Below are 18,539 nucleotides of genomic sequence, written 5' to 3'. Positions count from 1 at the left end.
TTCTACCTTTTGAGTATATTTATGTTTCACTTGGGGTCTATTTGTGTTTCCCTTTGCGACTCTCACACAAATTCAAGGTATGTAATCTGCGCTTTATTTTTCCACAAACATCTACTGTCGTGGATAATGCTGCTTACTCAACCTTTAATATGTAATCAGCTGGTGTAATTAACTGTCCACGGTTTCTCTGGAAGTGTCTCGATTTCTTCTGTGTAACTCTGCCATATCGTACGCTGTTGTTATCTTTTCCAGCAGATTTTTACCACAAGTTGTTTAAAAACTATGATCTATTTAAGGATGGAAAAAAATGAAGTGCTGTTGAAGACACAGTTATGCTGAAAGATAAACAGAGCAATATTACTTATCAGAATGGGTACAATTTTTGCTTGCTTAATGAGTACAATATATAGCTTTGCAATATATACACAATGAGAAAAAAAGCTTTATAACATATCAAGTATGCCACATTATTTCAGGCATAACTGTATAGGATACGTATCTAGGCCTGAGAGTGTAGATAACAAAATATAAGTGCTTTGCCTGTCTAAACATGTTAAATAAATGAGCATACGCTATCGCAGTGCAATACATTAGAAGATGTACTTGCATAGTTAATTTTCTTTTTAATGCACCACACGTGATCACTTGAAGTACGAGCCAGAGTATATCTCCGTATTTGAAGAAAGGGTTCTTTTCATTTAAACAAATCTTTATTTAAATAAGCCTTTTGAAAAGGATCTTTGGCATATCTTCTTTTCAGGAAGTTCAATCAGGGTAAACGGAGATAAAGAAGCTGCATTATAAGGAATATTATATAAGTAAAGATCACTAAGCCAAAAAAAAAAAATGGCAGCAGACATAAGGAGAATAAAACTAACTGGAATGTTGTTTTAACTTTCTAGATTTTAGGAGCTTTTATTTACTCTTTTTTTTTTTGTTTGTTTTGGGCATTTAGGCATTTTGAGAAAAGAACGTTTGAGGGGGGGCAAGGGAAAGAAATAACTTCTGACTTCCATAAGGTACAAAAAGAGTGACTTCAAAGGCTCACCTGAAATAAATTTTTGCGGTTGAATCCCCACCATGCCTCCTCCTAAGTGTGAGACCATGTAATAGCGTGGTTAATGATTAAGGCAAGCCCCAGAAGGCAAACGGTTCACAAAACTCTCTACAGATTATGTCTATTCGTGGCTCTTAGTCCTGTCCTACTGTCGGTCACTGAACAGCTCATGTAATGCAAGGAATACAATTTTCCTCATAGGAGGGCAGAGGAGTACAGCTATTGTCTCCATCGGACACTCCACCCCGGTAGAAAAGTGATGTGAAAAACATGAGAAGATGCTATTGACATCAATCTAGTGTACGGCGGGCTAGAGCATTCGACGTCAATTCTGTCTTTCTCTTTCTTTTCTCTTCTTAATAGGGGGTCAGCTTTGGTGCACAACTACGAAGGCCATCTCTGAGGGTGAAGAGCTAATTGCCTTTGTGGTGGATTTTGACTCAAGGCTACAAGCTGCCAGTCAGATGACTCTTGCAGAAGGGATGTACCCTGCGCGCCTGCTGGACTCAATTCAGCTGCTTCCTCAGCAAGCTGCCATGGCTTCTATTTTGCCTACAGCTATTGTCAATAGTAAGTGCTGAGTGCAATAGCCCAGTACAATAGCTTTGTAGTGGTGATGGGTATTTATGGGAGGAAAAAAAAATGTCTACTGACAGGCAACCAGGGAAGGACTTTTTTCTCCAGTGTTGTGATTTCATTTTATCTTCCCTCAAACTGTGTGTGTGTGTGTGTGTGTGTGTGTGTGTGTGTGTGTGTGTGTGTATCTGTGGTTGCCTCTCATGGGAGTATGAAAAGAACACTTATATTCATTCATTTCAGGTTGGATTCTCGAATGTCACACATACACACAAAAACTGACTTTCTAAACTAGCTGAACAACATTTAAGTCTATTTAGTTATGAGAAGTCAAATAGCTCTCATGGATGCTTCTTTTGTAGAATAACTATAGTTATTCTTCATGAACCATAGAGTTAAAAACTTTTTAGAAAAGGAAAAAATAATGGGGCACCTGGGTGGCTCAGTCAGTTAAACGTCCAACTTCAGCTCAGGTCATGATCTCATGGTCCATGGGTTTGAGCCCCGTGTCGGGTTCTGTGCTGACAGCTCAGAGACCGTAGCCTGATTCTGATTCTGTGTCTCCCTCTCTCTCTGCCCCTCCCCATCTCTCTCTCTCTCTCTCTTTCTCTCTCAAAAAGAAATAAACATTAAAAAATGTTCTAAAGAAAGGGAAAAAAATAAACCAAAGTATGATGAGACATATTAAGAGGAAATATAGCCTTAGTAAATCAAGACATTAGCTAATACAACAAAAACATCAAAAGAAACATAAGAAAATAAAGAAAAGTACACATAAGCTGAGAAGGAATGTATGTGGAGAATTCAAAACTATGCTCTCACAAATATGCCTTTGTAATTATTTTGTTAAAAAGACTAGTGAACTGAGTTTGTATTCCTTGAATACAAAGTGACACTTTATGCAACAGAAAATCAGTGGCCCAAGAGTCCCAAGATCTGAGTTCTAGACTCAGCTCTGCTTTCTTCTAGCTCTCTGGGAAAATCTGAATAGCAGTCACATCTTAAGAGAATAGATTCCAAAGCTAGTAGGTTTGGAAATCCTGAAAATCCCTAAGAATCTGAATGATGCAGAAATGCAGATACTGTAATGATGTCTTGATATTTAAAACAAAATATTCAACAGTAATTATGTTCTTGCTGTCCCGGTATCCTTTAAAGAAATCCTCTGGTTATCTGGAATTACTCTACATTCACACAGTGAATCCAGTACACTCAACCCCAGGTAATATTTTTGGATCTCCTTCATATGAATGTCGTTATTTTCTTTTACTGGATCTTTGATTCCAGTACGAAGGAACTTGAAATAACATAGACCCAACCTGAATTTGTGGCAAGAGGAGTTTTGCTACCGGGGACACTGGGAGTACCTTATGATATTGTGAGGCTCCAATGTGGGAATGTTATTTTTTAATTATATTCCCCCTGAATCCTTCTCTGACCTTGTCCTTCCTCACCCACCTACTGCCCCTCACCCACAGGACCCCTCAGATGCCTCTCGCAGAATGGCCATCGCAGCCTAATGTAATTATCTGACCACTTGTTCATCACTCCCAGGAGACTGTATGATCTCTAATGACGGCTGTTTGGTCTTTTGTTTTGCTTTATGCCCAACTCAGCATAGAGTCCAGCATATAGTCAGCATTCTATAATTAATTTATTAAATGAACAAATGCTGTCAGTAGTTGGCATCGGGGCTAACTTTAGTTCAGCTGTTAGATCCTTGCCTTTTAGTCAATCTGAGAAGCCAATTCACATGACTCTTAATAAGTGTATATTTTTCTAAACCACAAATACAGTATGAACAATTTAAAATGAACCTCCCGTGTTTTTAATGGTGGAGTTTCCTACGGTACCACTTCCAGAAGGGTCCATCGTCGGAGTAAATTGCATTGGGTGTAACATTTCTTTAAAAGCTTAGTCCTGCGCTGTGGAACCGCACCAGGTCGCCACCTGATGGCCTAGTTCAGAACCTGAGAGCAGCCTCAGGGAAAAATGGAACTAAATGCCGCTTCACCCGTGTTTGGTTCCGAATGAGCAGCAGCTAATGTGTCCCTGTGTTTTCACCTGCAGAGGATATATTTCCTTGCAAGTCTTGTGGCATCTGGTATCGGAGTGAGCGGAATCTGCAAGCCCATTTGATGTACTATTGCAGTGGGAGGCAAAGAGAAGCGGCTCCAGTGCCAGAAGAAAACGAAGACAGTGCTCCTCAGGTTTCCAGCCTCTGTTCCTACCCGCAGTGCACCAAGAGCTTTCCAACTGCCCGAGCACTAGAAATGCACCTGAATTCACACAGCGGTAAGTGCGTCCCTTGTTTCTTCTTTTGCTCCAGAAGACTCTTTCCTTCTCTACATCCATACGTATATTCATATATGCAAACATCTACACTTCTCCGTCCCTCGAACTGTGCCTATTAAATCAAAATCAAACTTGCCAGACCAGCTGATTGTTATCTTATGTCACTTATCATCAGCTCCAAGGACTTGGGTCTGAATTCTTTCCTAACGATTAGACTACTCATATGGCAGGCCAGATTTCGTTAACAGCATCATTTGAGAAATAAAGTCTCAGTATCCTTTGTGTATTGTCATTAATATTCATTGATTTGAGTGTCAAGTGATCTTTGGAAACTGACCGTACTGTTTCCCACATGGTAGGAAATACATATTAGGTAAACACAAATAAGTATTTGCTGAATATAAGTAACACTGTTATTTTGATAGATCCGATTAAAATCACACTTGAGAGAAATTCACTTTTAAATATGAATCTATAAAGTGTTCTTGACTTCTAGAGCCTGCATAACAGCTTCGTTGATTTTTATAACATAAAACCACTTTTAGTACTATGTTTTGAAATTCCTTAAGAAAGATGAAGCTAGCAAACAAATAGCTTTTTTTTGTTTTGTTTCAGCTCACTCTTAACAGGGAGGTCGCAACTACTCCCATTTTATTTTGGAATTATTTGCCCAAATATTGTTGGTATCATCACAGAGTATTCTAATTCTGTATTTTTTTAATTAAGTTCATCTAATGTACAGAAATTACATTAACTTTAGATACTTCTAGGAACATTTTTGAATAGGATAAATCAAGGTTTAGGCTTCAGAATTCTTCAGCTTCTATAATACAAAACTTATAAAGTACTTCTGGGTGACTTCCTTCACCGTTTTTGCTTGAGTTGAATAATTAAAAAACTAAAATAGGTGCTGAGTTTTTTAAAAATCTAGCTCCAGTGCTCTAGTGCAGTGCAAGCCTTTGTCTTGAACCTATAAAAATAGGCAATTTCCTTTCTAGTCATTCTCTTCCCCTTCCCTACAAATGAGCTACCTTTATGTGGGTGATAGAGCAGAGGAAGCAGAAACAGGTCAGCTGTCTCAGATGCTGAATAGTCAGTCCTTCACAAAACAAAAATAGAGATAGAGGGAACTTTCAGCTAAATAGAAAAATGAGTATTGGGTCAGTTAAGGAGAAAAGGAGACAGGAATAAGAAGTCCCCTTTTATTGCTATAGGACTTGGTTTTTTTCTACCATATTTTCAACCAATAAATAGAAAAGGCAATTCTCATTTTAGTCTAAAGTGCAGAGGGCACAAGCCATACCTGTCTTAGCTCTGTGCCAACAAATGGGAACTAGAGTTGACCTTAGTGAGTAAATACATCCAGATCTCAATTCCAATACATGTGTGTGGGGGGGGGGGGAGGGGGGGATTCCTTATAACCACCAAACAGTTCTCCAGATACCAAATGCATGTCCTGTAATTTAACTCAGTTCTGACACTATGACCTGGAGCAGAGTCAGTTTCTACAGATTAGGGGGCCAGTCCTCTGTCCCAACTTCAGATGCCAGTAGAAAGCCTAGGTTGTTACCTACCAACTGCCTATGAATCAGAGATCACTAGATCCCTCTTTGGGTTCAGTTAATTTGCTAGATTGGCTCACAGAACTCAGGGAATCCATTTATTCTCTAGATTACCAGTTTATTATAAGAGGTGAAGACTTAGGAAGAGTAAGATGTAAGAGATGCCTAGAGCAAGGTTTGCGGAAAGGGTGAGGAGCTTCCATGCCCTCTCGCCGCCTGCCAGTCTCCTCAAACCAACTGGGAAGCTCTCTGAAATCAGTCCTTGCGGGTTTTTGTGGAGGCTTCATTACATAGACATGACTGATGAAATCACTGACTGCTGGCAATGTTCAAGAACTCAATCACCAGCCCCCCTCCCCTTACCTCTTTCCTCTCCAGAGAGGCGTGACTAATAATCAAACCCTCCTATCGCAAGTTTGGTTCCCTTGGCAAGCAGCCCCACCCTTATGTAACCTAGGGCTTCCAAACGTCACTACATTAACATAACAAAAATACCTTTATTGCTCTTATCACAGGAAATTCCAAGGATTTAGGGAGCTGTGAGCCAAGAAGCCTGGTCAGAGGCCTAACATATATGAATGACCAAATATGTATTACTTCTAAATCACAATATCACAGTAAGGTTTACTCACCAATCGTTGGTGATATTCAAAATAATTTATACCAGACTAGAAACAGGCGGTGATCGGTCAACAAGGATGTCAGTCCTAAATGACTATATTAATGTCCTGGTGTCTACCAGCTGAATATCAGCCCTGGACAGAGATAAACCATGTTCAACAAAATCAATGAATAAAAATCTAGATCTGTCCCAAAGATAAATTAGGAGACTATTATTACTTAGCAAAATGGCTCCCACTAGGATTCTTTTGGATAAATAACCTAACCTAGTGCACTGGGAGCTATTTGATTCGCACCCAGGTCATCAGTATCAACTCTAACGTCTGCCTGCTTCTTCCTAGTGCAGGGCATAGTGTTGTAATGAGAAGGTTATTGGACTCGAAATTCTAAAATCTCAGGTTTGGGCATGGCTCCATCATTGAATAGCTTTAGTACCATAATCAATTCCCTTGACCTCCTTGAATTTGTTCCCTGACCTATGCAATGGAGACCATGAAGGCTGTCCCACGTGATATGATGCTATACTTGGCTGTGCTCTGGAAACCATGAGGGTGCTATGACTCTGATGACCAACCTGACAAAAGAGATCACAAGAAAAAAATTAATATCTCAAGTGAGGGTCTGAAAGATTTCAATTCGTCCCTGCTATGTAAAGGTTCGCAGCATTAGAAAACCAGTGCACGTGGTTCTCAGCCTTCTTATTTTGTATGTCTCTCCAGGAGTGAAAATGGAAGAATTCCTCCCCCCCGGTGCTAGTCTAAAATGCACCGTCTGTAGCTACACTGCTGATTCCGTGATCGGCTTTCACCAACACCTGTTCTCCCATCTCACTCAAGCTGCCTTCCGATGCAATCACTGCCACTTCGGCTTCCAGACTCAGAGGGAGTTACTGCAGCACCAGGAGCTCCACGTCCCTGGAGGCAAACTTCCCAGAGAAGGTGACACGGAACACTCTCCAGGTGGAACCGAAGACAGCTTACAGCCCGCCGCAGACTTGTTGACCAGAAGCGAACTCCCCCAGAGCCAAAAGGCCATGCAGACTAAAGACGCGAGCTCTGACACGGAGCTGGACAAGTACGAGAAAAAGACTCCGCTCTTTCTCGCTAACCAGAGACCGGAGGTACAGCCCACGGCAAATAAGCAAAGCTTTGCTTACACGAAAATCAAGTCTGAGCCCTCCAGTCCTAGACTTGCCTCATCTCCGGTTCAGCCTAATGTTGGGCCTTCCTTCCCTGTGGGCCCTTTCCTATCTCAGTTTGCTTTCCCCCAAGACATCACAATGGTCCCTCAGGCTTCAGAGATCCTAGCCAAGATGTCTGAACTGGTGCATCGGCGGCTGAGGCACGGAAGTAGTAGCTACCCTCCCGTGATTTACAGCCCTTTGATGCCCAAGGGGGCCACTTGTTTTGAGTGTAACATAACATTCAATAATTTGGATAATTATCTAGTGCACAAAAAGCATTATTGCAGCAGCCGATGGCAGCAGATGGCCAAGTCCCCAGAGTTCCCTGGCGTTTCAGAAAAGATGCCCGAGGCCGTGAGCCCCAACGCTGGTCAAACCTCCATAAACCTTCTCAACCCAGCCGCTCATTCTGCCGATCCTGAGAACCCCCTTCTTGCAACATCCTGCATCAGTTCTTCCACTGTTTTAGACTTAATTGGGCCAAACGGGAAGGGCCATGACAAGGACTTTTCCACTCAAGCCAAGAAGCTCTCCACCTCCAACAGCAGCGATGATAAAATTAATGGAAAACCTGCTGATGTGAAAAATCCCAGTGTCCCCTTAGTGGATGGGGAAAGTGACCCAAATAAGACCACCTGCGAAGCTTGCAACATTACCTTCAGCCGCCATGAGACCTACATGGTCCACAAACAGTACTATTGTGCCACGCGCCACGACCCTCCACTGAAGAGGTCCGCTTCCAACAAAGTGCCTGCCATGCAGAGAACCATGCGCACTCGCAAGCGAAGGAAGATGTATGAGATGTGCCTACCTGAACAGGAGCAAAGGCCTCCCCTGGTCCAACAGCGATTTCTCGACGTCCCCAACCTCAGCAATCCTTGCACCTCCACTCAAGAACCCACGGAAGGGCTAGGAGAGTGCTACCACCCAAGATGTGAGATCTTTCCGGGAATCGTCTCAAAGCACTTGGAAACCTCTCTGACGATCAACAAATGCGTTCCAGTTTCCAAATGCGACACGACTCATTCCAGCGTTTCCTGCCTCGAGATGGACGTGCCCATAGATCTCAGCAAGAAGTGTTTATCCCAGTCTGAGCGGACGAGCACGTCCCCCAAAAGGCTGCTGGACTACCACGAGTGCACTGTGTGCAAGATCAGCTTCAATAAGGTGGAGAACTACTTGGCCCACAAGCAGAACTTCTGCCCAGTCACAGCGCACCAGCGGAACGACCTGGGCCAGCTCGACAGCAAAGTGTTTCCAAATCCAGAAAGCGAAAGAAACAGCCCTGACGTCAGCTACGAAAGAAGCATAATAAAATGTGAGAAAAACGGAAATCTGAAGCAGCCTTCCCCTAATGGAAACTTATTTTCATCCCACTTAGCAACCCTGCAAGGCCTGAAAGTCTTCAGTGAAGCGGCTCAGCTCATTGCCACGAAAGAAGAAAACAAACATTTGTTTCTCCCCCAATGCCTTTACCCCGGAGCAATAAAGAAGGCAAAGGGGGCTGACCAGCTTTCTCCATATTATGGAATAAAGCCAAGCGATTATGTTTCTGGTTCCCTCGTCATCCACAACACTGACGTCGAGCAAAGCACAAACGCCGAGAACGAATCCCCTAAAGGCCAGGCTTCCGCAAACGGGTGCGCCCCGCCGAAGAAAGATCCCCTGCCGCTGTTACCCAAAAACAGAGGCATGGTAATAGTCAACGGCGGACTGAAGCAAGACGAGAGACCTGCCGCCAACCCGCAGCAAGAGAACATTTCCCAGAATCCTCAGCATGAAGACGGCCACAAATCTCCCTCTTGGATCTCCGAGACCCCGTTAGCCACAAACGAGAATGTCTCACCGGGAATTCCCTCCGCGGAGGAACAGTTGTCTAGTATAGCAAAAGGTGTGAATGGCTCCACCCAGGCTCCGACCAGCGGGAAGTACTGCCGCCTGTGTGATATCCAGTTCAACAACCTCTCAAACTTTATAACTCACAAGAAGTTTTATTGCTCATCACATGCGGCGGAACATGTCAAATGAAATAACTTCCTAAGTCCACACCAGTCACCTTTGGTACCAGTGTTTAGTATGTGGTTCTACCCAGTCCAGAAACAAAACAAAACGACAAAACAGAAACAGAAGCTGTTTGCATTACATCTGTGCAATCAGGAGATAATTCATCAAGGCTGAGTTGAAGACTTAAGGTGTAATTTCGTTACAGTCCATTAGTAAAGTGTATTATTGGTGCCATTTTCAAAAAAAAAAAAAATTAATTTATTTTACCAGCAGTATTCATAGCTGTGGTTATGTTATTTTTTATTTAAAAACTTTATATTAAAGTCATTTGTAATGTTATTGTATAGTTATTGTGTAGCACATATGGTTTGCACTGTATAGTAGCTTTTAAAGAAACTAGTCACGAACAATACCGAAAAGCATTTTAGAAATAGCTTCAAAAGCACTTGTGTATCTTGATTTCTTCTTATATGCTGTTGCAGATATATGTATATGCTAAAATATAACTTGCAACGATGTTCTAAATACACATGCTATAAGTTCGCCTTAAGATTTCAATTCTTGGATAATCAGGCTCTGTTTGCACTTTATATTTTAGCAGATACAGTCTCTTAGTCACTAGGCTTTGCATTTGTATGTAGCTGTATGTTTCTGTCCATTTTCTTAACCTTAAACATGTATGTTCAAGGAAGATGGCAATTTTTTTCTTGTATAGTACTTGTATTTTCTTTCGCTGATGCAGCTCTGTCTCAATTTTTAAACCTTTGCTGTTAAATGCAATACTTTATAAAGAATGAACAAAATTACTGGAAGCAGTATTGTAAGTAATGAGGTAGTATTAATCAGTTTTATCTTTTGAAAGGCACAGTCTAAATCGAACCCCTAAACTCAATGCTGCAAGTATGAATTTAATTCATATATAAGATCTATTTAAATATAAGAGTAGCAATACTGCACCTGGTGATCACAAAGATAATGTTCTACTTCTGATAGAAATAATTTCTCAACAAATGTTGTTACTATGCATGTATATGGATGGAATAAAATTCCAGATTGTTGGAGAAGTTTGGCAGACTTTGTTTCTTTCAAATGCAAAGGAAGGTCTATATATCTATTCTTTGTGATGAGAACAGGTTCAAACATATTATATATTTTACATATATATAATATATATTATATATACATATATTTATGTATATATGGTGACAAATCAGTGAATCAGTAAAGGAATAGATTGTCCATTATATGCACCTAATTAACATAACATAGGTAACATCATATTAAGATGAACAAGAGACTCCAAGCTATGGAACTAGAAGACTTTTCCATTATATCTATATGTAATAAACACCATCTTTCTGTCCTCTACCCCCACCACCACTGTAGCACAGAACGAGAACAATTTCATATGGTCTAAAAGACTTGTGAAGCCTATGCACAAGAATTGTAACAAATGTTGATCAAAAACACCCAACTTTTAAATGAAGTTTACCAGAGAGAGAGGTTTACATACTAAGGAGCAATGAAGTGGTATCGTCAAGTGATTCTGATCAGTAAAGGCATACAAATTTCATGCAATTCGCAAAAGACCCTAGATTCACACTTCTCATATGTACATTCCAAGGGTTTGCATATTGATGGGGAGTGGAGAACAGAGGTCGTGAGTCAGATCGTGGACGACCTAATGGGCTACCCAGAGGCGTTGAGGTGCGATTCAGTAGGCAAGATGGGCACCTATTGCCAATCAAGACAAACTGCAGTCTACTGCAGTTTTAGAAACATCCTGATCAGAAAAGACAATGACCTCACCTGTAGTTAAGATGCACTATTCTTTGTCCATATTGGATTTGGTAACATAATGAACTTAAGATGCCAGCCTGCACACAGCATATAAATACTGTGACAAAACATAAAAAATGTCAGAATATTTCTCCAGTTGTTGTCAAGAATAACTGTTTTTAAATGTAAAATCTTGACCTTAATGAATGTTTTCCATTTTATTCAGTGACTAAATGCAGAGGTAAAGAGAGATGATCTGCTTAATAGAGTTTTGCAGGAATCTCCTGAAGCATCAGAGCCTTGGGGACCCACAGGCGTGTTCATAAGGACCCATGCATATCCCAGGTGGGAACTGGCAGGCCTGGGTAGTTACAACAAGGCTTGTCTCCCCAGTCTCTTCTTTTTCCTCTTCTCTAGGAAGGAAGGGAGGAAGGAGAGAGAGGGTAGGAGGGAGAAAGGGAGACAGACAAAAAGAAAAACAGAGAGAAAGAGAGACAGAAATACCGGAAGGGAGGGAGGGAGGAAAATCAGCATATCTTTATTGACCACCTGGGATTGTACCCACTATTTGGGGGATGAAAGCAGAGATACAACCCATGATTGCTTCCCTAAAAGAATTTATACTCTGACTCAGTTTCAAGCTTCTCAACGCTGTTCCACACAGGGAACGTTTTTTAAATGCCAATGTGTATGTGTTCTTGGTACATTGAGCTTTACATGGGATCAACTAAAGAAAAATTCTTATCTGGGGATCTCTATTTTCAAGCATCTGTCCAGGCGGCTCTGACCTGTGGCAATGTTGGGACACACTAATGGGTAAACTAGGATACGGTTAAAAGGATGAGTGAGACTGAGTAGAAAGATAAGAAGAAAAAGAAACAAAGGAAATCAATATGGGATGAAAGCATTGGCAAAGACTGTGAGGATAGGGTAAGGTCTAGAAAGGTGAGCACACTGATAAGGCATCCCACCTGTCCTGGGAGCCCTGAAATATTTGTGTGCTATATCCAAAAGAATATTTCCAATATTGTTTGTATAGTTGAAAATGAGTTCCAATAGCCATTCACAGAAGGAAATTGATACCAGAGGGTGAAATAGTGATGTTCGGACCACAGCGAGATGCTGGAGAGTATTAGAAGAAGAAGAAAACAGTATTTCTGTTGTGATCACTGTAAATAGTAGCATGGAAGCAGCATGTGATGAAGGGTGAGTAAAATGCTTTACAAAAGAAGAGGGGTCAGATTAGAAAGTAGCAGAAAACAAGGGTATAGAGATCTGATCTCACAAGACCTTGAATTCCAGGCTGAAGTTTATGGGTTTCCTTGTACCTTGCTTCTTACGTAGAGTCATGTAATGAAAATGTGGCTTAGGAACAATGACAGGGTAAAGCATGAGGCCTAAATGCTAGAGAGAGGGAGATTTTCTAGAAGGCCATAGTGATGGTCCAAATGGGGACTAGTGAGAGCCCACACGGAGTGAATGAAGAACAAGTCTGGGTACAGCTTACATTATAACAGATCTTGAAGACCAAATTGAAGAGAGAAAAGCCAAGGTCTACAACCCTGGTTGAAACACTATGTTCAACAAGATAACATTGAGTCAGACTATTAGCACCAGTCTAATGATCTGGGGAAGGGTAATAAAAAGAATGATAATTTATATTGGTTCTTCAGATTGTCTCGGTATTTAAATCCTCTATAGAACACTAACGTCGACTAAATCAGAATATCTTAAGATGGGTGTGGATTTCTAGAATTTTTTGGCAAAGCATCCCTAGGGTAATTTATGTCATCTTCCTCTGACCACAAATGAAAATCACTGAATTAAATATAGAGGGAAAAGGGACGCCCGTGTGGCTCAGTCAGTTAAGCGTCCAACTTCCGCTCAGGTCATGATTTTCCTGGTTCGTGAGTTTGAGTCCTGCATCAGACTCTGTGCTGACAGCTCAGAGCCTGAAGCCCACTTCTGATTCTGTGTCTCTCTCCTGTCCTTCCTCCACTCACGTTGTCTCTCTCTGTCTCTCTCAAAAATAACTAAACACTTTAAAAATTTAATACATAAATAAATAAATAGGAAATGGGCAGCAGTGTTCTGCAGTCGACACCGAAATAAATTAAGCTATAGCAGAATTTGGTACTCAGTTGGTCTTCAAAGTATTGCTATCTCATATAAGACACATTTTGGTGTTTAAAACTATTATAATTTAAAAATAATCCAACACATGTGTTTTACTATTGAAATCAAAACTAAAAATTAAGTCATTATGGAATCTGTGGACAATATTTGAAAATATTTTAATACGATGGGGCCTTCTCATTTCCAAGCAAAATTAAAGGTCAGAGACTTTAAGTGCCCGGAGTCACAAAGCTAATGGGTGAGATCCAGAGATCTGAGACTTGTTCTCAGATTACCTTGCCACATCGTGTTCCTTTCTCCACTAAACCAGAAGGAAAATACTAGAGCCTGTTAGCTAAAATTCCAGTTACTTTTTCTTGCTCTGATACATTTAAGTCTAGCTCAGACAGTCTCCCGAGATCGGGAAAAAGGAGCATATTGTTTTCTCTTGACTGCTGTAACATATTACCACAAGCCTGGTGACTTGAAACAACAGAAGTTTACTTCACTATGGTGCCCAGCCAGACTCTACAAGTGTGTAGCAGCAGCAAAGGAGAAACTGTTACCCCAAACCTAGTGAATCTCTTGGAACTTCATTGAGACATGAATGTTGTTAACACACATGGACAATATCCGTAAAGGACATAGCATCTAAACTACCAAGCCTCAACTGATGGCTCTGGACCCAATTATGAGGCAGAGTTGAGTCTGATAACAACCCCACACCAAGCAGTATATCTGTCTGGAACTTAGTAAATCTTACTAACTCAGAGAACCATAGAAAAGCAGCAGTGGGCTAGGTAAAAGCTTACTTTGGCACTATCTAGAAAAAAGAGTTTGCTCAGTATATTGATAGAATAAATGGGATTGAAAGGAAATAAACTGTCTTCAAGAACCTACCAGCCCCATTTTGCATGTAAATAGTATATTAATTTCAAATGATTTTTATCTTTATATTAAAGAAGAATGTCAGCACTTTTTGCTCCACAATACTTCTTTGATCGTTAATTCTACTTCCTAGATATGACGTAACTTGAATCAGGTGATGTAAATGTTTGAAATTCACTAAGTGCCGAACTTTTCTTTTCCTATCAGGATTTAATGACCCTCAAGAAAACAACCAGGTAAATATAATACAATGTTGTTATATCTATGAAAACATATGCAATAATGAAATTATCTTTTTAAATTAATAACAGGGACATAAACTTTAAAATAAATAAAAGAATGTATACTCAATATCATGGCTGGTTTAGAAAGAGGAGATGATTCAGATGAAGACAGAAGGAGATGAACATCGAAATTGTAAGAAAATATCTGAAGAGGAAAACAGAAAAGTCAAAAACAAAGGAATTAACAGGAAGGTGTTAATTCTCACAGACATACCTGGGTGCACACTCAGAATCCTCCCTCCCACTATAATGGATGAATTGTCCCTGATCTTAGTCAATGCCATTCCTTCCACTTCAGCTTTTCATTCCCTCTAGCTGATTCGATGATTTAGCTCCTTCAAGTATTCCTTCTTTCCTGGCACAAAAGCAACAGATGTATCTTCTTCAATTTATGTAAGGACTCGGAGGAGAAGCATCAACATGTTCTCTTGAGTTAAAGTCTGAAGCAGAAAGTAAAGGGTTCTTCTCATGTGTCATGGATTGCATAATAATCCATCAATTTCCTAATCCTGGAAGTTGGAGGGAGTTCCCGTAATGTTTAGATTAAATTCCCTGTCAGTCTTGTGAATGGAGGCTTGGAGCAGATTCAATTGAATTGAGCAAGCAGAAGAATGTGATACGACACCTATGTAGTGTTGAGCAGTGTGATCCCTGCCCCGTCAGTACTACAATAACTATTTTACCAACAAACAAATTGAGGCTTAGAGCAGTTAAGTGAGTTCCCCAAATGATAAAGCCATTAGAGCCAAGCCTTGAGCCCTGTCATCTGTCTTAAAGCCTTTGCTACCCTTTTCCATGAGGCCCCAGATCTCACTCCCTCTACCTCAAGCCAAACACCTTATAATCATGTTGCAGGTCGGCCTGCCACCATTTTATTATCCACTGACACTGGAGTTGCCTGAGTCAGGATAGTCATATGTCCCATATGTCCCATTCTGCCAGGGACATTTATAGCCTGGCTTAGAATTTATCTTAAATTTTTCATAGTAAGTTTTATTATCAAGACTTGCATCAAAATAAGCTGGGATGGATTCCACAGATTTCATTTGTATTTCCGGCTTCTAACATTGTTTCCACTACTAGTGTGGGTAAGGTGCATGTCCAGTGAAAAGTTGTCTCTTTAACCTGTGGTTAAAGCTGAAAGACAATCAGAGAGGTAAACTTGTCTTTTGCAATGACCCCTTCCAAAGGCAATGTAACTAACACCTTTTCAAGGACAGTATGCAAGGTACTCTATGAGAAAGCACCTTTGGACAGAAGCATCTAGGAACAACTTCATACTTCTGTGTTTCAGTGCCTGTGGGAGAAGATTTGGACATACCACCACTGCATACTGTTGCATATAATTGTGCTCTGATCACCAAGATGCACAAAGCCCCACTAGGTGATGAGAGCTGTGAAGAACGTGAGGAATTACTGGTTCCAGTAAAGAACATGCTCAAAACATCTTACTGTCGAAGCTACAGGTAGACAATAGTCTCAGTGCTCTATAAACTCTAGTTTTATTACATAGTATATAGTCATATAGGGGATAAATGCATAGTTACTATCTATTTTGTTTGGTAACATCATTTTATCCAGCAATATGTCTTTTTCACAACAAAATGCTTAAAACAAAATATAGTTAATGTAAAAAAACTAAGAACTAAAATTTCCACTTTTCAAAAAAGCTAGATAATGAAGGTGTAATCCCTCAAATGATTTTTTTGACACCTACCATTCACCAAGGAAGCTGTCAAGATATAATAAACCACACAAAATCAAATCACATAAGTCTGCTCAAGAATCTTTAGCAATGGGGCACCTGGACTTCTCAGTAGATTTAGCACCTGACTCTTGATTTTGACTCAGGTCATGATCTCATGTTCATGAGTTCAAGCTCCGCGTTGGGCTCTGTGCTGACAGCATGAACCCTGCTTAGAATACTCTCTCTCCCTATCTTTCTGCTCCTCCCCTGCACGTGCTCTCTCGCTTGCTCTCTCTCTCTCTCTCTCTCTCTCTCAAAATAAATAAATAAACTTACAGAAGAAAGAATCTTTAAGATTGACTTCAAATTTAGTCATTATTTAGCTGATTGGGCCTGAAGATGATAATTCAGTATGTGCAGCCATGGAGCCATTACACTGGAAAGCATGGGTTTTTATTTCAATCAAATGATTGGTCTATATTAACTTCATTATTGAGATTGGCACAGTGCGCATATAACTTAGACCTTTAGAAAATAAGCTACAACATTCTATCAATTGAAGTAGAAGTCATAGTTGGGGATATTGAAAAATATATATATGTACTTTTAATGTAAATTAAATTTAACTGATTTAATTTAATTAGTAATTTAATTTCATTTGAACACTTACGTACATATGTGTATATACCAATAGTTGAGTAACTGAACAAAATTTTTGTCATAAAGCTTACGTTGAAGGCAAAACAGTCATTGCATGGCCATACTCTGTTTCTCTCTGCTTCCCCTCAACAGATTTTAGAAATGTTTTACTTATTAATTTGAAGAAATACTTATATACTCAACATGCATGTTAGATAATGGTATTGACTTTTTTTGTTTTTTACTAATTCCTTTGAATTTTGTATGTATTGAAATCAAAACAATTTGGAACTCTTTATTCGATGTGTTCAGTGAATGGAGTCGCAAATGTTTTCATGGAAGCTAACAAAAATATATGAAATTTATCATACAGAATCGAGATTCTAAATTTGTTAAGCATTAAGAAGGAAGACAGTTTCCAAGATTTACTCTTTAAATGCTATAATTGCATTTTGTGAGATCTCAACTTTGGGGAAATGCTTTTCTGTTGAAGCTTCTATTTGCAACTGGATAAATTTTTATTTTCTATTGCAAGGGAATAAAATAAGATGATGATCTTCCATTCATATTCAAAAGACAACAGATTATTTGATAATTTTTCTTTAAAATATATTTGTCAAAAGAAGGCAGTTAAATTGAAACAAAAAATAGTCCTTCCGTGGATATATGGCCAATATATTTGCATATTTTGATTAAAAATAGATGAAAGTGTCTCATTAGCAATTTCTTTCAGAGATTATACTCCACATATTAGATATTTTTCTATGACCTTGATATTTTTGAAGACTACTTGTCAGATACTTTGTAAGATATTCCTCAAATTTGAGTTTGTCTGAGTTTTTTTTTTATGATTGCCCTGGAGGTAGAGATTTGGAAGAAGAATAGAAGAAACAAATTGTTTCTCACTGGATCTTATACTAGTTGACATCTGATATCAACCCAATTATCACTGGCAATGTTAAGCTCGACCACTTGTATATGCTGGGACCTCCACTGTAAAATTGACTTTTTTTTTTTTTTTCCACTCTCTGCTCATTAGAGGTGAATCACTAAATCTGGTCACCATTCCAGGGAAAGGGAATTAAGCTCTACTTCCTGAATGGAGAAGAATCAAAACATTTGTGGACCTACGTTAAAGCCACTTTATAATTAATGCACATCTGTGGGGAGATACTTTGAGGCTATGGGTACATCGTGTTTCTCTGAAAAGTTTCACCCACTGATTTTAGCTTTCGGAGTGGTCTTGCCTACTTCAACTGTTACTGTGGCATAGACCTTTATTGTATTTTACTCACTCTTTCTATATTGATTACTGAAATTCTTCTTAAAGGAAAACCCACCCCTTCTCCTCCTTTTATATATTTATCCAATCATTTATTTATATCAGTACAGACTTACAGCTATTTACTTTATTCTCTGTCCTATAACCTGTAGTCTGCCTTTATCTGCAGTTTTACCTTCTGTGATTTCAGTTACCTGCAGTCAATCAGGGTGTTGAAACAGATGATTCTCCTTCTGACGACAGCTCAGAAGGTCAATAGTAGCCTAAAGTTCTGTCACGGTGCCTACGTCATTCACGTCCCTTCACCTCATCACGCCAGCATCTTATCATCTCACATTGTCACAAGAAGAAGAAAGGTGAGTACAGAACAATAGGATATTTTGAGAGAAAGACCAAATTCACCTTTTTTATTATAGTATATCGTTAGAATTGCTCTCTTTTATTATTGTAGTTAATCTTTTACTGTGCCTAATTTATAAATTAAACTTTATCACAGGTATGTAGGTATAGGAAAAAACATCAAAAATGGGATTTGGTACTATCTTTGGTTTCAGACATCCCCTGGGG

The 18,539-nt window shown here is 39.7% G+C and overlaps 1 protein-coding gene across 1 annotated transcript in view; it reads left to right on the top strand.

Moving 5' to 3' along the window:
• Positions 1 to 10,329, top strand: part of ZFPM2 (zinc finger protein, FOG family member 2) — a 369,507-nt gene extending 359,178 nt beyond the window's left edge. Inside the window, exons 6-8 of the mRNA XM_039217446.1 lie at positions 1,421 to 1,627; positions 3,704 to 3,928; positions 6,831 to 10,329. Of these exons, the coding sequence (XP_039073377.1) occupies positions 1,421 to 1,627; positions 3,704 to 3,928; positions 6,831 to 9,322 (2,924 nt within the window). The 3' untranslated portion in view covers positions 9,323 to 10,329. The remainder of the gene's footprint in view (positions 1 to 1,420; positions 1,628 to 3,703; positions 3,929 to 6,830) is intronic.
• The last annotated feature ends 8,210 nt before the right edge of the window (positions 10,330 to 18,539 follow it).

This window comes from Hyaena hyaena, unplaced genomic scaffold (genome assembly GCF_003009895.1).
Source record: "Hyaena hyaena isolate Hyena2069 unplaced genomic scaffold, ASM300989v1 scaffold_691, whole genome shotgun sequence".
Lineage (NCBI taxonomy): Eukaryota > Metazoa > Chordata > Mammalia > Carnivora > Hyaenidae > Hyaena > Hyaena hyaena.
Note: the sequence above shows the minus strand (reverse complement) of the source record. Positions and strands in the feature narration are given on the sequence as shown.